This window comes from Lissotriton helveticus, chromosome 5_1 (assembly GCF_964261635.1).
Source record: "Lissotriton helveticus chromosome 5_1, aLisHel1.1, whole genome shotgun sequence".
NCBI classification, from domain to species: domain Eukaryota; kingdom Metazoa; phylum Chordata; class Amphibia; order Caudata; family Salamandridae; genus Lissotriton; species Lissotriton helveticus.
In genome coordinates, this window is record NC_136065.1 from 1,406,831,134 (window position 1) to 1,406,851,356 (window position 20,223).

At 43.2% G+C, this 20,223-nt stretch overlaps 1 protein-coding gene across 1 annotated transcript in view; it reads left to right on the forward strand.

Moving 5' to 3' along the window:
- The first annotated feature begins 231 nt into the window (after nt 1-231).
- BCAS2 (BCAS2 pre-mRNA processing factor) overlaps nt 232-20,223 on the forward strand; it is an 87,768-nt gene continuing 67,776 nt past the window's right edge. The window contains exons 1-2 of the mRNA XM_078644391.1: nt 232-393; nt 12,286-12,378. Coding sequence (XP_078500517.1) covers nt 301-393; nt 12,286-12,378 — 186 coding nt within the window. The 5' untranslated portion in view covers nt 232-300. The remainder of the gene's footprint in view (nt 394-12,285; nt 12,379-20,223) is intronic.

The following is a 20,223-nucleotide window of genomic DNA, read 5'->3' on the forward strand; positions in this document are numbered from 1 at the left end:
GCGGGAAAATAGATTTCGAAAAAGTCGGCGTAGATTGCGACAAGCGTTCTTTGGTACAAATATTTTACGAATGCTTCAATTTATAACCCACTATGCCCTAAATTCGTTAATTTGAAAAGTAATGAAACCAAGATGGCCGCTATATTTGTCTTTACTTGCTGTCCTTTCTTTGTTTCTATTTCGATCGTGCAGCTCTTGGTTGAGAGCTCTATCTAATGTTCGCGGACTAGACCCAAGCTTGAAAAACACCGCCGTCTTTTATTTCAATGTCGGTAAAGCAGAAGTTCTAAATCTAGGGAGATGGCGGGTACGAGTTTGGTGGCTGGTGATGTTGTTGTGGATGCGCTGCCCTATTTTGACCAGGGCTATGATGCCCCAGGGGTTCGAGAGGCGGTAAGTTGAGCTGTTTGTTTTGCGTGCATGCATGTTCTTAAGTGAACTGGATGGGAAGGCTGAAGATCAGGCACCGGCTCTGCCTCATGGGTCAACGTCTGTAGATCTAGGACAAATACCAGAATTTAATGTTTCTATTGGGTATTCGCTTCTGCGTGTAAAACGGGCAATACATTGACAGCTCGCTGATAGCACGACAAGAAGTAAAGTATACACCCCAAACGTGAATATTTGGCAGTTTCATATATAGTTTTTATATATATATATCACATTTAAATGCAGGACTACAGTAGCGGAATGCAAATAAAGCAGTTTGGCAGCATAAGCTGTTAGTGTCCGACTTTGTACAGTTTAAGATATGTTACGAGAGGATCAACGCAGGTTGAATACTAGTACATTGTAATCTATATTATAGTTTGCTATGGCCCAGTTTCTTACATGTAGGGCAGAAGACGGGGGAGGAGCTATGGGGGGGGGGTACACTAACCAAGTTAGGCAGTATGCGAATTATATTATGGTGCGTGACATCACGGCCTGAGGCATCACTGTGCATGACATCACACATGGATTTCTTTGAAGTGGCACCACAACCCATGACCTCGACAGAAATGACATCGGGTCTTAAGACCTTCACAGTTGTTTATAAGTTCTATAATGAGTATATTTGATAGCATTATAATATTTGACAAATTAGATGTTGTGCTGGGACCACACAAAATCCGAGCCTTAACTCATCCATTTTTTTTTAACTTTGCCACAAAGAAATTGGCAACAAAGAGAAACGTGCCAGTAAATCTGTTCTTGTTCTGCCTAATTGGTTGGAGAGTCTAAGTTTCAGGAACTAATAATAATGGTAGGATAACTCGTGAGGTTAACGTATTTGTTGGAGAAATCTGTGTTTTGTCTAGTCCGTTTTGAATCAAAGTAGTTTAGAGGGTTAATATGTCTTCTGAAAAGCACATCATGTAACACACAGATGACAGATTTTTATTTTATGTAAATGGATAAGTGAGTTACTGCTTTTAGCAGACATTATTTTGTTACTTACAGTTCATAACTTGTAATCCTTCTATTATAGCACAGTGAGCTATGACGGACATGTGACTCTCACCCCTTGTAACCCTCTCTGTCCTATGTAACGCATCCGGTACATTGATTCAAACACATAATTTATTGTCAATGTATCATTTTTACATGTGATATAAAGAGCTTTGACCCCATGCATTGGAATTAGTAGCTCTATAAAAGAAATTAAACAAAATAGTGGTATTTACATTTTTACTTGTGTAAATACTAGGGCAGACCAACACATCTGGCGTTCTTACAGTGCATAAATATATCTTGTATACAGGGACTGAATAAAGTCAAAAGCATGCCTCTCTTTATTACTTGTAAAGTAATAAGCGATGTGCCTTTATACCCTATCAATTGGAATTAATATCCAAGTGAGGGCTCCCCATAGCTCCCAGCTATGATATTCAAACAAAAGGACGCCTTAATGGCCCCTTAACTTTGGCCTTTGTTTAAGGCCCAGCTCAAATTTAAACTAACAAAGCTCCCTCCCCACCTGCGCTTTGCTGCTCGGAATCAAAGCACACCATGTGCAGGCGCTACTGAATGTGTCCCAGTGTGTGAAGTTTACACCGGGACGAGTTCAGCATTGTTCTGTGTGAGTGGAAAGCGTCCACCCTGTGAAAAGTGTGGGTTGACACTGTCTACTCTTGTGTACCTTCGACTCGTGCCCTGCTTACTGATAATCTTTATTACTCAGAATCCAGGCCGACCTCATTGTAGTTCTAACAGCATGAGGAGGCTTCTATCACAGAAATCGTTTATCAGCTACATTAAGCAAGTAAAAGTAATCCTCAAGGAATATCTAAATCCACCCCTGATAATGTAGTAAAGGTCGATATTTCCAATACACTCTTTGAATATGCCAAGTAAAAACAACAAAAACACATCTTTGGAACTTATGATTAGAATTAATCACCCCAGGGAGGAAGGGAATGAGTTTAAGAATGTTGAGAAAGACCTGGACTTGAAGTAATGATGGTTACTGATAAGTGTCTAGGTCATTACCTCCTCGTCTTTGTTCCTCTGACCAGTCCTCAGAGCATGAGGCTATTGTCAAGCATAATGAAAAATGTTTCTATGGAGTGCAACTTTAAACATTCAAGACAATTGAGGATGATATGCTGCTGTAAATCTTTAGTTATACAGAATGCAACAAAACAATGAATATTTCTTGCATTCTTTAACTGAACTTATAAAAGTAAATTTAAACAAATGTGCATGGAAATGAAGGACTGACCTGATAATGGCTTTTGTGGAACACCTTTGAACTCAATTTGGCAAGTCAGTTTGAGATGATTAATAAGCAGTTGTGATTGCAAATCCGTCAGTGATGCATGGTTGACGAAAATGGTCGTAAATAGATAGAGCTCCATAAATGTCTAGATTGTGGAGAAATCTTTTCTTTTAATTCAAAAGGTAGGATAAAAAACAAGCAGAACCAAATCTTGTGAAGAGAAGATAGAGTTTTTGGAACAACAGAGTACTATGCCTTAGGAACGTATCTGGTCAAAACAATAGATAAGGAAGAACCCAGATGGGCGAATTTCTGGCCTGAGCAAATGGATACTAAACTCAGAAGTAACTTTGTCCATCAAGAATTCTAAATGTATTCACTCCAGTGGCTAAAAGAGAGATTTTTGAAGAGTATGGCAATGAAAAAGGAGATCCATGAAGGTAAGGGAAATCCCATGAAATAATACAAGAGTGTATTACTGGACACCTCCAGGGAAAAAATAGTCTGTCTAGGTGCTTGTTCCAAAATCTCAAGGGCATCCAGATCCCTTGAAGCTCAGATACTAAATCACCCGCTCACATGCAACAGTACTCCTGAACCTAGCATGACCTGTCCCAAAAAATCATAACTCTTAACCGGTTCCCCCCCCAAAAAATCATAACTCTTAACCAGTTCAGAAAAAACTGGTTTAAAATCTTTTGATAAGCACCATATTTCAAAATTCTTCCAGAAAACCTTGCTCAAACAATCCACAAGTGTGTTCTAACTCCCAGAAAGCTAAATGGTTCTCATTGAGAGGAGAGATTCTATTCCTTCCAAGCTCCCAATTGTCATTCTGTCTTTGCTAGACCTTGGAACCCTCATGGTAGTTCACATAGGTATGAGCAGACTGGTTGTCTATATGCACACATCTCTTCTCTTTATGAACTTTCAGAAGAATAGGAGGGCTTGGAATATTGCTGATATTTCCCTCCAGAAGAAAGTATTCCCATCTTCCCAAAGACTCCACTGCCCCTGAACTGTCTATCTCTCCATATTTGCACCATCCTCGAGTCACTGGCATCTGTTGTTATGACTATTGGAGATGGCGCAGGTAAGCGAGCACTCTTTCTCAGATTGTTTGGATCCTGCCACCACGCAAGATACTGAAGTATTTTTCAGGTTACTGGCACTGTCCTCTGCTGACTCTGAGAGCTTGGGAACCAATGCTATAATGGGTGGTTCAATATCTGGTACAATTGTAGGGAACTACTGAGGAGCATGCTGCTGTTAGTTCTTGGAGTTTCACCCATTATTTGTCCGTAACCATTGAATGATGAGTCTGTGTCTGCTCTTAATAGATCTGGTTGGTAGTGCTCGAGTCCGGAGGTAGGAGTCTTCCTACGCCCACCTGAATTGCAGCTCTGATTAATGGACTCTTCTTTGAGGGTTGCAGATTCAATTTACCGTGGTTTAAGAAAAGCTTATGGCCCTGGATCTTCTTGCACACCCTCGAGACGTCACTGCATGTCTTTGAAAAAGAAGATGAGTACATCAGACATCAGCCAGTGATCAAGGTACTTCTTCATGCAGACTACCCACCTGTGGAACAGCCATTTTTGCAAAGACACTCTGGGTTGATGAAAGACCGAAGGGAAGGACTTAACATTGATAGTATTTTCCCAGACTGTAAAACCAAAGCAACCTCTGAGAGGGCTAAAAGGAATTATTGTCTGTAATATTACAATTTTGAATGTCCCCTTTAGCAGCACAGAGTTTTAGGTTTTTCGAGTCGGACTGGACGAATTCTACTGAAACCTTTTGTATCAAGAAATTAATCGAACAACAGCCTTGATATAAATTTTTCTTTTAGCACATGTACCATGTCTTACTTGTTCAATAATTCTTGAATCTCCATGCTCGGATCTCTTCAGCTCGCTCAGCACCAAGTAGAAGGAGTGCCCCAAAGAACTCATGAGTTTCTTCTACAAATTGCATCTTGTACCCTTGGTCTAGATTTCCTTAAGATTGAAAATCTTATAATAAAGTTTTCACATCATAAGTAGAATATGTTTTTGCTCTTATTGATATAAGAGCAGCTGAGTACGGTCTCTAAACAAGTGCATCTCCCTTCTTGTCAACTATATCAGAGGACGTTGCTTTTAATGAAATCGTAGTCCCCTTCGAAGCTAAACTGACCATCAGTGAGGCAATCTTTACCACTGGAGGAGATTCATCAGCAAAATCTTTGAGGCTATCTTTTCTTGGAGAATATTAGAATATGTGACGTTTTTCCGCATACAAATACACTGCATACCATCACTCCGTAAAAATGATTCCGCAAATACTATCACTCCGCAAATTAACACAACGCAAACTTTTACAACAAATATGCCTTTACCACGCATGCCTTTACAACGCAAAGGCATGCATGTTAAAGGTATACTCATTGTAAAAGTTTTAAAGGTAAGTGAGAGTACTCTGCAAAAAATACTACACTACACTACACCAACACCAAAACACTACCCACTACCCTACACTACCTTACACTACACTAACACTACCCTAAACCCTAAAACACTAGCCTACACTACACACACACTATCCTACACTACACCAACACTACCCTAAAACACTACCCTACACTACACATACACTACCCTACACTACAGCACTACCCTAAAACACTACCCTACACTACACCAACACTACCCTAAACCCTAAAACACTAGCCTACACTACACATACACTACCCTACACTTCACAAACACTACTATAAACCATAAAACACTACCCTACACTACAAAAAGACTACCCTACACTACACCCACACCACAACACTACTCTAACCCCTAAAACACTACCCTATTTTACACATACACCACACTAACACGACTCTAAACCCTAAAACACTACCCTACACTACACCAACACTACCCTACACTACACCAACACTACCATAAACCATAAAACACTACCCTACACTAAACCCACACCACAACACTACTCTAACCCCTAAAGCACTACCCTACACATACACGACCCTAAACCCTAAAACACTACACTACACATTCACTACCCTACACTACACAAACACGACACTAAACCCAAAAACACTACCCTACACATACACTACCCTACACAAACACGACCCTAAAACCCTACCTACATTACACATACACTAACCTACACTACATAAACACTACCCTACACTACACATACACTACAGAAACACGACCCTAAAACTTAAAACACTACACTACCCAAACAGGACCCTAAAACCTAAAACACTACACTACACATAGACTACCCTACACAGCACTAATACTACCCTAACCCCAAAAACACTACACATACACTACCCTACACTACACAAACACTACCCTAATCCCTTAAAAATTAATGCCCACCCCAGGCCCATTCCCCCTTACCTCTCTCTCCTCGTGGTTTCTCTCCTTTTCTTCTTGTATTTTCTCACTGCTTCTGCTTCCTCAATCACGTCCTCTCTCTGTCAGGGGCGGTGCACGTCCATGTGAGGAAACGGAAAAGCCTGATTCCTCACAACGACGTAGATCGCCCAAATTCTTTTTTTTTTTTTCTTATATCGTATGTACATTTACCATACATACCTTTACAACTATTTTCGTTGTAAAGGCATGCATGATAAATGCACATGCGATGTAAAAAAATGCAGAGTAATGGTATGCGGGGTAGGGGACAATGCGGAGAAAAGGTATGCGGAGTCAAAGTCCGCGTGATAAAAAATTCGTAATAAAGGATATTTACCAGAATCTTATTAAGACCAGACTGCCTACTTCTTTCAACACCTTTCTAAGTACCATTTTTACAGCCCCATGAAGAAGAAGGAACTCTGGTTTCACTTTCTGGCAGTGGGTAAAGAAGTAATTCGCTTGTGATGGATGACTGGTTCAGCCTTCACCCTGTACTTCTCATTTAGTATTTTAGGATGGGGGCTTTCATTGGTTGAATTGAAGCCCAAGAGGGGCTACACTACATTTCCTGATCCAGAACTATGAGATTCCTAGAAGCCAGGAACCTCATCTGCATAATTCTAGCCCAATTCATGGGCTCGTAATGGCAGATAGATTATTTAGTTTTCAGCTAGCAGGAGAAGAGCAACATTACCTAAAGCAGGCAAAAGGCTGAAGGTTTACATCACATTTTTAAATCGGTTTCTCTAGAAACCAGTTTTCATTTATAAAACATCAATGCCAGAACCCGCTGGTATTTATTTACTATTGGTCAGGGCATGCGCTTGACATAAAGGATTTTGTCTTTTGGTGCAAGTTAATTTCAGACACCTCACATTAAAACAGGGATATGGAATTCCTATAGCCCAACATCCAGGACATATTGTTTGGGGTCAAGGGCAACAAGTTTTCATGTGAATTTTTTCCCCTGGGACAAGAAGGCCCAACTCCCTGCAGCACAAACCCCTTGGCTGTCCGTTTGTAGTACCATATTATGTATCGGGGAAGGGCACCGTCTGCAGTTGAGGTAATATTTGTGTCCATATGTTAATTCTGTTCAAACTTGTATTTTTGGTTCACTAATTGAAAGCCTTTATTATTAGGATGAGCGCTCTAAGTAAATGTTGTAAGCTCTGACTGCTCTACTGACAGTGGTTGCAGTATAAAAATGTGTACACATGTTTTCAAAGTTTAGCAATATGAGGCTATGTATAATGCTCCCAGAATGTTCTCTGATTTGATGCAACTATTTGCAGAAGCTTGAAAGCAAGATTGATGATTCTTTGCTGTCAAAATAAAATGTTCATAAAAAAATGAAAGCGGAAAAAAAAAACCATTTTGCTAAACTACTGTAAAACCCATTTCTTTGCAGCATCATTTAGTAACGTGTTGATGCATGCTAGTATTTACCCAAAATATTCATAACTGAAAATCGGTGTAACCAGTTACAATAAGATTATGAGAAACAAAAATAAACAAGCATTGGCAAAGCCAGCAGGTCTGAAATTGATGGTCAGCTTTTAAGTGTTGTCAATGTGTGAATTGTTTTTGCATGGATTTTGTAAAACCTTATTGGTGTTGGAGTTGCCGGGCCCTCGCCATTATGACAAACATTGGCAAAAGCAAAAATTATTTTTGGTCTCAAAAAGCACACACTGCCACAACATTTACAGACACTGACTAAAACTACTTTGTGTGCTGATATGGTGCTTGTGAAAGAGCAGAATGTTGTCACTCACAGTGAAGCCAGCCGATACAGAGAGAGAGAGAGAGAGAGACAGAATTTTAATAAACGCAAAAGGTCTTGGTCAACGCCAGACCAAATTAGGGGCCCAATTATTTAAAAAAGTCTCTAAAGTGCACCCATGGTATATGCCCTTGTATTAAGTGCAGCTGTACGGCTTTTGTGAATTCCCAAGAATTTACAAAAGTAGTACAAGAAATCTTACTCCTAGAAAATATTGGTGAACTGCATTTTACCATGAGCAAATATGCACGTGTAGATTTGCTCCTGCGAAACTCTGAGTGTTTGTAAGTTCACTTTCCCTCCAACCACTTTTTTCCCAACACTAGAAGAAGGTTTATGTCTGTCATTGTCGGAAGTAAATTTCCAACATTTCTCAGTATGGTAAAAGATTAGAGAAGAGTTGTTGAAAACCCTTAAAACATGCAAGTTAGTAGGTTTGCAGAGACTAAAAAGGGCATTCTAGGCCTGGAACTATTGCTTACCACTACCTTCAGCTCCAAAATCTAAATCTGCAGAAACGTGCAAAAATAAGGGGATTTCAAGTATTCAAACACTACTATGGTATGAGCCCTGGCATAATGCGAAAGGCTATATCAGAGCTCTTATATAATGAGATTGCTGCCATAATTTGTCACCGCACTACATGGCACCAAAAGGACAAGTGGGTTTTGTTACAGGACAAATAGATTTATGAAGCAACTTGCCCCATGGACAAGTAGATCTGTGATTAAATTCCACACCCCTGGTTAAAAGAAAGTATGCTCACATCATAACTCATGGTCCCTGCTCTGCTGGAATATCTTTGCCTTAACAGCAACATGTTGACAAAGGCGCGTGTAGGGTTCAGGTAACATAGTTGGTGGTTCTTAAAGGACTGCTAGTGCAGGTCTATGCATGCATCATGTTTAATTAAAAACCCTTTAGAACGAGAACATATGTCTTTTGTTGGCTAAAGCAGAACTGCAGAGTCACTTTTCAAAAGGATATTTTAAATATAAACTTTAACTTTCAATAGTGGTAACCAGTGGTCAAGAGTGAAACGTAATAAGTGCATTGTTGTAGGAAAGTGGGTTTTTGTTACCGTAGTCTCCCCCACCCCCCCCACACAATCTTTGCCTGGTATTTGATGCAACCTTGACTAAAGTGCACTGGGTTCCTGCTAACCAGGTCCGCAGTGCCACTGTTCCTTCCCCAAAACAAGACAACTGGTCACTTGACCCCCAATTGGCCAGACCTCTAGCACCTCTGTAAGTCCCTTGTAAGTGGTACTTCTGGTACCTAGGGCATAGGTACTTGTAGCGTCCTCAAGAGCTGCAGCATATCGTGTGCCACTCTAAGGGACCCTTCTACTCAAAAATTGGGTAACCCAATACACACTTGGAGGCTTGGGTAAAACTTCTTGTCAGGTGACGGTGCCTACAAGGGATTTTTTTGCATACACAGTTCCAATAAATGTAATAGATCAATTGAGAGAACTCAAAGCAGTGGCCTCAAATCAACTAAATTGTTTAAACTCACATTTTTTGAAAAATTGCAAAAGACTAAATCAAAACAAAACTGAAGCAGAACAAATCTAACACAAACGATAGAATCAAACAAAATCGAGATTTCACAAAGTAAAAAAAACTAAGACAGAAGGGTGTGTTCTATCTCTGTATAAATTTATATAAATAATAAATAGCAGAAGACAAGGGTATAAAAGAGCGTTCACATGAACAAAATTAATGAGAAAATTACCCTTTACAAAAATTCGTTCTCATTATCATTTTTGTAACAACCCATTTCATATATTTGAACAAATTGTCATTCAACAAGTAATGATCAACTGCTTAATCACAATGACGCTGAAAGTGGGTTATAGTTGTCAACGTTTCGGTCTTATCTTGAAAGGTATCAGTAAGACCATCTTAAGGACCGAAAATATATGTGTAGACTGAAGACCCCTAGTAAAAAATATTAAATCAAGCAAAAAAATGTTTTTTTGTCAACCGAATACATCCAAAGAAAAAAGATATACACCCAGGAGTGAAAACAGAGAAAAGCTAGTTGTGTGCAAATTGCCAACATATATTTTTTATTAAGCAATGTTCTAAGAAACATGGCTGCTTAAGAAGAAAGAAAATTGAAAAAGTTGGAGACCATCACCCACCTCATTTGTGTCAAAAAAGTATAGCTGTGAACTAGCTTACGTAGGGTATGATCATTTTGTGAGCTCATTAAGAATTGGCTCAAAGTGAAGCGGCTCGATTCAATCTGGAGAAGGTAACTCAATTACCATCCAGTTTCTGTAAAAGACTGGACTTTACTAGACTGACAATGATACATCATTTATGTCCAAAACTGACCAACGATGATATTGAGCTCAACAGAGATCATATATGCTAAGATGACAATAAAGAGATGAGAATCCTAATCTCACCAAAGCACTCAACTATCCATACTTATAATGTGGCCAGTCCCGGTAATGTCAAAATAGTAAAGGCACATTAGAATAGCAGCTACTATTGGTAATCTATTGCACCACAATTACAGTCATAGAAGGTCCTACTTAACAAAAATAGATCTAATGCCCACTTATATAGAGGCAAATCTCGACATGAGGCCATCCGATGGGCAACTCATTAGCTTTGTATAATCAACTTCCTTATCGATTCCTATTTTATCCAAATGAAACCTGAAAATGCAAGTGTCATGTTGTTACATTGGAATATAGAAATGCTTCACAGCTTATATTAACAGCACGCTTAATTGTGCATACTGAAGTAAAATAAATTAAATCCGAATATGTAAGAGACAACCTTACTGTAATATATGCTGAGTAGCGTATTCGTTGAATATTTAACAATACAGTGCTCGAGCTGTAAAGGAACATAAATATGAAAACAGATAAATCACCTACTGTACAAGTAATAGACCTAGTCAAGATTCCGTACTGTGTCTGATCTACTTACATTTAGGAAGTTTGCTGTCTGTGCTTTGATCCGGTATTGGAAGTGTTTCTGTGTCATGTGAGTTTCATGGCGTTGTAGTTGTGTAATAGGATGTAGCGCTTAGCGTTGTAATGGAGGAAGAAGTGTGAGAGGAAAGCTTGCAGCTTTTAGATTCTTTTCCATGGAAGGCTCAGTCCAGTTTCTGTGACACATTTTGCCTTGGACCCATCCAGCTAATGGCAGCATCACCTCCTTCCCTCATCTCCGTCTCCCTGACAGTGCTCCTAAAGACCACAGCACCTCGCAGAGACCTATGCCTCGCGTGCCAATGTGTTGTTTGAACGCAGCAACTATGGCTATTGCTTAGAAGTTCCCTCTCATTGATTGCTACATCATACATTGGTGGTGGGAATGTGGCTAGCTCTGTATGTTACTCACCTGCTGAGACAGTCTTTCCACAGGTGCACTGCTGTTGTATTTTCTGTAACTGTCATCTGTATGTGATGGAAACTTGTACTTCTGCTGCTACACCTACTTGAGTTCTATTTTGTTAATGTTCTGTGCGCTTGAGAAACCTGCACGTCTAATGCATATTTAGTAGCTGGTTTGTCTTTCTGTAAACAAGCATTGGTAATGCCAATAGGTCTGGCTTTAAAGGAATGTTGTATGGTAATGTGTAGCTTTACAAGTAAATAGCATATGTATTTGTGTGGAAGCAAAGAACTGTAGAAGAATATTTATGTAGGTTAAAAGGTCAGGTGTCGGTTGCACTGTCAAGCCAGACCTAAAAACCAATGTAAGTAAACGACTGCACTCCTCTTGTCTGTACTGCTGTTAGAAAAAGACAAACCTCATAAGTTATCTAAGACACTTTCATAACATTACAGTGTCCTGTGTGCGCCCCTGAAAGTTCAAACACCTGGATAAGTAAAGAAAATGATCACAGCTTGTGGAGGGCAAGCACTTTTTTGTGGAAGCACACAACTTCTGCCCAATCAAAACATGTACTCCTTATAACAATATGGATGTATAAAAAACGTTCTAAATGTAACCGATCATGCACAGATTATAATTGATAATTTATTGCAGTTATTATGTTTTTGAATATTATAAAACCCTAGTAAAATTTTGTTTATAAACAAAACATGTACTCGTGGCTCCCAACATGTGGGCAGAGCCAAAGCTCCTCCCTAGTGGTACTCACATAATTATGCTGTCAAGCCAGACCATAATGATCGGCATTGTCAGTACTTGGAAAAATATTCTTTTTTAATAGTCCACTTTGGTAGTAATCCAACCTTTGCCTGATGGAGCAAGCTTCAATAGTTTTCTAGTTGTCCATTTCTGTTCATTACTTTTCACAAGTCCTGACTCTCATTTAGTGTCCTCTTTTACAGTGAATAATGCAGATTTTTTCTCTGATTATTCCATATTTAGGCAGCTGCATTGGTAGAAGAAGAAACCAGACGATATCGCCCAACTAAGAACTACCTGAGTTACTTACCAACACCAGACTACACTGCATTTGAAGTAACAATATTGCATTTTTTTTAAATGTCCAATGGCTTGTATCTGATCTACAAACATTTGTGAAATAAGTGTTTGTTAAAATAGTCTGTTTTTCTGGTATAGTAAGAAGGAATAGACAACACAGAAACTGTAAATATGTATTTTCTGTTTTGCAGTGTTTAGCTTTGCTAGCTACATGTTGTGTTTTTTGTGTCATGTTGATGTTTGTCTTACCATGGATGGAGTGAACAGATATTTTAGCTTGTTTCTTGAAAGTTTATTTACAAAGATTTGTATGTGCGGCAGCTAGCAATGAGTTGGACTGACTCTGTATGGACATAACATCCCTTTATCCTATTATGTATAGTCTCAGACTAGTTCTTGGGTGTTTGAAAACACCTTGTCATGCCTCCAAGAGACTGCGCTACGAAACCCGCACTAAAGTATGAGATCACTAAATTAGCTCTGCATTAATTTGCCAAGGTGTAAGTAAGTCACTGGTTTTGAAACAAAAGAATTATGTCTCAATTTTCTTTAAACTGTTTTTATTTTTTATTCCAGTTGTAGTCAAAATGTTCAGCTACAAACAAACACGTTTTGTCCCTTTTTACAAACTGTCTCATTTTATTATCAACTCCAACCTTTTAATTTTGGATAAACTAACTCTCCTGTTCCAAACCAAAAGGTGGTTGTTTTCTGGAAAAACGATTTTGGCTCTGAAATACCAGTTTTCTTTTTAAGTATATGTAAGTTTGGTCCCCTTACCTCGGCTCTCTTTCTTCACGTACTCCAGTGCGCAGCAGCTTCAAATGGACAGACTCTGGCTTGTATTCCTGTTTAATACAATTGCATGCAAAGGGGATCTTTTTAATGCCAGTGATGACCACCATTATTCCAGGTGAGGACTCAATGCAAACAGTGTCCACGATGACAACCACCATGCCAGAGCTACCAGTGTGCCAGTGCTAGGCAGTATAATGCCAGGAATTTCCACAGAGATTGACCATTATTATGCTCAGTATGCCATGGAACCTTTTAAAAAGTGTGAAGGATGTGTGAAGGATGGCCGACGGTGCATCGTCCGAGGGCACTATTGGTGCTGGAGTATTCCACCAGAACAGTTGTGTTCTTTGGAACTCCACCCGCCTGACGCCATTTCGAGCCTTAAGAAACAATAGACTCGTAACAATAATCCACGGTTGTGGAAGTACCCTCCACGTGGTATCCCTCTGACAATTATCAGATTAAGGTAAGAGGGAAATAAGGACTGGGTCAGATAGACTGTCCTGAAGAAGACCGACGTGACCCATGTAATTGAGGGCACTTTAATATGGTCGAAACATGTTGACCATCGCAGAATAAGGAGGAGTGTTTTGGGATCTTGACCTCCTGCCTAAACACTTAGCCATCCTTCACACTTTTTAATCCTGACCCTGGAACCTATGAATAAAGTACTAACGGGTATCCAGGAGCCAGTTTTAATGAGCACTATCTAACTGCACTTTATGTCTACCACCCACCCAGTCCTTAGGGACAACACTTATTGGTGTGTTCACTGTTTGTCACTTTCGTGTTGATCTTTGTTTGTTTTGAGTTTTTGTGTCTCCCCCCCCCCCCCCCCTCCCTATGCTCCACCCCTTGCGTGGCTACGCGGGGTGCGTATTGTAAGCAGACCCGATGATGAAGCATGTCACACACATTGTGTGTGAGTGAGGGCAGATTTTTCAAATAATTTAGATTTTTCCCAGCCCATTTGTCTCTGTCTGTTTTGAGTTTCTTTCTCCCCACCCCTCTATGTGTTTACATTATTGATTAGGGGGTTTGGTGTGGTGGAGTACATTTATTGGTCCTCTCCCCTCCTTGGTGATAAATGAGGGAATAATCATAAAACAGCATTAGTAAATCCAAGCACACGTTATTTTCACAGTATCATACAATTGTATGTGAGGAGAAACTGCTCCGAAGTGTATATACTCCTCAGTAACCCTAACCAATAATACAGCATTACATAACTGGTTAAATCAAAGAAATGTAACTTATGTGCCCAGACTTTCAATAGTACCCCCTTGTCGTACCCTTTAAATTTTAGTTTTTCATTTATTTTCCAAAGTAACACATTAGCTGTGTGTTGTTTCTCTAAAAGGTGTGTGAAAAAGTTTGTTGTTATTCTCCCACATCTTGATTTATGTTCAAGCACTCTTGTTTTGATTTTCCCTCCTTTTTATATGCACATAGCTTAAATTGCAAGGACCAGACACGAGGTATTGTACATTCTGGCTGTTACAATTCATAAAAAAATCTGCCCGAGTACTCGGATTCCCCACAACTGCGAGGCCTCTGACACGAGTGCCGAGGTGTTTGTGAATCAGGCCTTTATTTTTTTTCCAAGTGGTTGTGCTGGTAGCTGGTCTTTTCAAGAAACATGTAAAAATTGAGCCTCATTTTGGTGCTACCAAAGCATCTGCTATACCTAGGTCGATGTAGGAAAATATCTTTTTATAGCATTCAAACACAAAAAAGCAACATATCTGCGAGGCATGTGGCTTTTAGTCACACATGGGAGTGTTATGTAGTGGATAAAAAAATGTGACTATATTCAGGGTATTGCATGAACTTCTCTTGTGGCCTTAACGACATCCCCCTGCTTTTGATTTGCTTGTTTCCTGTGCTTCTAAAAATCCTTGCTTGCTAGTGGCCAGTCCTGCCTCTTTGTCCCTCCTGTTTGCTTTTCAGTTCCTCCCACACAGCAGGGACTAAGTACTGTTACATTACACTACGGTTTTTAGGTCTCGCCTGAGCCAGCTCATGCGCTGCACTGCGAGACATTTAGTAAGTGGGCTTTTAAAAGTGCTACCACACGCTTTAGCTGGCCTAGAGCTTGCGGTTATGCACGCGGGCTTGCGTGCAGCAGCCATTTGGCTTTCCTTTCGCTTGCTCTCCCAAGCACCTCGCTCTGCCCCTCCCCACCACAGAGCGCGTCCCTGTGATCGCGATCACTTTCTCTTTCACGGATGCGTGGCTGCGTTACTTTCACGGCCGCGTCACCAATGCTTGTCTCCTTTCTCGTGTGCTCCTTTGTCATTCCTCTATCCTTCACATTTTCCAAAACACTGACAATTAAAGATGCCACCTCAGAGTATGGCGAGCCAGACTTAATTTTGCCCATAACGCTATGTCCGGAAACGGCAGTTCTGACAGGCAGAAATTACACACCAACCCCGCTCGGTGGTCTATGAGGATCTCCAGGTGGAGAAAATCAAGGCAAAGGGCAGAAGTACCTTCTAGCTTGCCCACCTCTAGCCATCACCACCAATGTCTAAACACACCACGTGCTGCCTATCACAGGCAGGTGACGTTTCAGTGCTCTTAAACTGCAACAGTGCTGTGAGTGCCGAGCGCCGACTGACTCCACAGGTAAAGAACACTTTTGGAATACAGGGCAGGCAGTTGCACTAGGATTGGATGAGATGCCGCAGAGCACCAATCCTAAATTACCTTACATATTACGAGTCCCTCCCACACCCAGATGACTACCAGCCGTGGGATTGGCCCTCATTCATCCCAGAAGTATGAAATTAGGCCAAATGTCGTTCTTTAAACCTTGAATTTTTTTGTTTCAAATCTTTTTTATTTTCCACCAAATAACTCACATTTCACAAGCCCATTAGATACACAGCGATAAGCCTGCAACCCTTAACCAGGGCCGGCCGTGTAGGGAGACAATGCGTGAACTTTGCTGAGAGTCAGTGCAGAATGATAGCTTATACACAGCGTTGCGCCTACAACCCACAAGTGGCCGGCCGCGTTCAAAACTGCACAGTGTAGGATCAACTGGACTTATGGGAATGCAAGCCCCGTAGGGCCCATCTTCAGAGCGAACAGGTAAATAGTCCAAACAAAACACTCAACCCAACAGGGCCCAATGCCCACAGAGCAGAATAGACAGAAAAGAAAAGAATAGAGAAAGAGAGGAGGTCAAATGGAGAGCAGAAAGAACAGAGAGGCGAGAGCAAGAGCATCAGGCGCGGGGAAGGAGGAGGTGGTGGGGCCATACATCCGACCCAGCGTCGGCCACAGTGGATCTACATTGCAGGGTTCAATTATGAGAGCAGCCTGTTCGGCTCAGGGGGGATAACCACATCCTCGAACAGGCGCGGGGTCCTAAGTTTGGTAGGCAAATGACGCGCATGCACAACCACACAAAGATATTTAATCAGGGGCTGCCAGATAGCCTTAAAGCGAGTGTCGCTGGCCTGCAACCGTGCCGTAAAAAGCTCCATCGTGAGGACATGCCATAAACGCACAAACCAGGCTGCGATTGGGGGAGTTTCAGTTTTCTTCCAATACAGAGCTATGAGCTGCCTGGCAGCCCCCCAACATTTGGAGCGCCAAGATCCAATCACTCCTGGTAAGGGCTTTCAGGCCAGCAGGTTTAACACCCAGCAGGATTGTGCTTGTGACTTCAGGCAAGGGGAATCCCAGAACCCTCCTGATATGGCTAAGGACCTCCTTCCAGAATAAGGTCAGCGACGGGCATGACCACCATATGTGGCTAAAGTCCCCGGATGCAGACCGGCACCTCCAGCACGAGGGGGAGGTCGCTGGGAGCATCTTATGAAGACGCTGGGGCGTATAGTGCCACTGAGTAATGAGCTTGTAAGCATTCTCTCTTTGCGGGATGCTACGATACACTTTGGGGATGTCCCGCCACACTCTACTCCACTGTGCAGGGGTAATTTCCGTATCTGACGCTGCCTGCCATTTGCTCTGGTAAGGATGCGAGGACGACATTGTTGGGTGCCGCAAGATCTGATAGATCCGGGAAACAAGCCCCTTAGATTCGACGGGATGCCGCGCCAGCCGCTCAAAAGGGGTAAAGGCGCGTGTGGCCGCCTGATACACTCCCTCTTCAGACACCCAATGCCTCAGCTGAGCATATTGCAACCTTACCTCCGATGGCCCTACACTGTGCAAAGGTTTTAAGCTTGCCCCCCCTCGAAGAGATCAGTGATTACCCTGCAGTCGCCTTGAGTCCACTAAGCGAAGGCACACGACTGATGCGCCGGCGGAAAGGACGGATTCCCCTCTATCGGGGTGTGGGGAGAGGGAAACGCCGTGAGACCCCTGTGGACAGCTGTTTTATCCCATATGATCAGCACCGTCCTAGTGGGCACTGCAATATACGCGCTCCTGGAGCGTGTCGTTCTACGACGTCAAGGAAGGTCCCAAATGGTGCGCCCCGTCACCACTTGGTCCATATGCAGCCATCCCTTCTCACTCTCAGTTACCCCCCATTCCACCACGAAACAAAGGTGTGAGGCCCAATAGTAGTCTACCAAGTTGGGACACGCCAGTCCTCCCCTGTCCCTTGGTGTCATCAGAAGCTTTTGTGAAAAACAAGGATGTTTCCCGCCCCAGATGAAGTTTGTGAGTTCGCGCTGGAGGGCTCGAATGCAGCTGAGCGGGATAGGGATTGGGAGGCACTGAAATAAATACAGAATTTTGGGGAGGACCGACATCTTGATGGCATAGAGTCTGCCCAGCCATGAGAGCACTAGGGGACGCCACCTCCGCAGGTCCTCCAAAACTGACCGCCGGCACTCCCGCCAATTCACCTGCATCCATGTTTCCATAGACGGAGTCAACTGGAGGCCCAGGTAACGGATGCCCTGGGAAGCCCATTGATCGGGCACGAGCGTTTCCAAGAGGGGAATATCTTCGTTCTGAATGGTAAGGTTAAGGGCCAAGGACTTACTATGGTTGATCTTAAGGCCAGAGGCCCGCTCAAAGAGATTCAACGCTGCATGGAGCGCTGGAAGGGACTCCCTGGGGCACGTTAAGGTAAGTAGGAGGTCGTCTGCAAACAACGCCACCTTATTCCCCTGAGCCACCCATGGGGATACCATGTACGTCAGGCGCCTGCCGGATCATCTCCGCCAATGGTTCCACCACAAGGGCAAAGAGCAAGGGGGAGAGGGGACACCCCTGCCTGGTACCCCTGTGAATCATGAACGGTGCCGAGAGTCGCCCATTAATCCGAATCCTAGCCTGCGGAGCGATATATGGCGCCATGATTCGAGTGATCATGTTCCGTCCCAATCCAATTCTCGATAGGACTGCCCGCAAGAAAGTCCAATCCACCCGATCAAACTCCTTCTGAGACTTGGCATATGGGGGTCTAAGCGCTTCGCTAGAAGTTTGGTATACATTTTAAAATCAGTATTCAGGAGGGCAATGGGGTGGTAGGATGCACACTGTGCAGGGTCCTTCCCCGGCTTCAAGAGCAATGCTATCTCCGCCATACCCATGTCGCAAGACGGCCCCTCCGTATCAGTAAAGGAGTTGTACAGCTGCAAGGGGTGAGGCTGAAGCTGCGACTGAACCATGCGATTAAAAAGCCAGGGGCAAACAATCTAGCCCTGGAGTCTTTCCAAGGGGAAGATCCTTCATGGCTGCCTCCACCTCTTCCTGGGTGATGAGGCCTTCCAGGGACTCCGCATAATGCTGGTGGAGCCTGGATCCCGTGTAGTTGTTCAGGACGTCCGCCACCACCTCCGGGGTTGTCGGCTCCTCCCTGTACAATGCAGTATAATAAGCCCAAAACGCCTCTCTCTTATCCCTCTCCGAGGTGACTCTCGCCCCGTCTGGAAGATGGACATTGGCTGTGTGGTCCCTGGCCGCACGTGCTCGTAACCCCCGAGCAAGCAGCCTGCCCACCTTGTCCCCTCCCTCAAAATACTTCTGCTTCAAGGCTAGCAAGGATTTCTCCGCCCTATTGGTGCGTAACAGCCGAAGCTGCCCTTTGAGGTTGGCAAGCCGCCTCCTAGATGCCAGCGAGGATCCACCCTGATCACGCCTCTCCTCTAGCTTTATATTCTTTACCAAGCCATCTTCCAAGGACCGAGCTGCGCGCGACCGCGCTATCGAGAGGGTGGTGATGCTCCCCCGGATCGTTGACTTGAAGGCATCCCAAACCCTGGAAAGGGTGTCTCCGGTAAGTCATTGCTATCGAAGTAGGAGTCAATCGCCGCCATAATACTTTCCACATCGGCCGCATCCCGGAGGATACCCGGCGGCAGGCGACACCTCGTCTCCCGAGCGGGACAAGCGGCCGGGTCCTGCAGGAGCAGCTCGACATGCGCATGATCCGATATTGAAATAGCAGACATAGAGGCGTCCAACACATCACGCAAGAGATCATGGGAGACAAATAAATAGTCTATACGAGAGTACGAGCGGTGGGCATGGGAGTAGAACGAATAGTCCATCAATTCCGGGAGTGGTAGCGCCACGTATCGAACAACCCCAGCTCCACCACTTGAGTGCGCAGCGCGGAGGACATGGCCCCAGTTCCGTTATATGAACCATTACTGCGGTCCGCTTCCGAGTCCGAGACCAAGTTGAAATCCCCCCCCCCCCCAAAATAGGCAAGGGACTTCCCTGCCGAATATGATCCTGTAGGAGCCCTCGGAGATATCGGTCCTGCATCTGGTTGGGGGCATACACATTACATAGGGTAAAGAGGCGCCGCCCAATCCCCACACTCACTCTAAGAAAGCGCCCATCGCTGCCCCTGAAGGGCCTGGACTCCCCCGCCTGATGCCAGTCCTGCACAATATCTCTACACCCGCTGTCTTAGTACCTGCTGTAGCCCAAAACTGGAGAGGGTATCTAGGATGCGCCATGCAGGTGGGTTTCCTGCAAAAGTATAATATCAGGGTTTTGCTGCAGGAGGTATCTCCATACTTGCCGCCGCTTATTGGGGGAGTTTAGGCCTTTGACATTAAGCGTTAAGACTTTTAAGGGGCTAGGCAAGTTGGCTGTCATAGGGAAGCCCAAACAGGTGTCATCCGCATCTCACCGTCC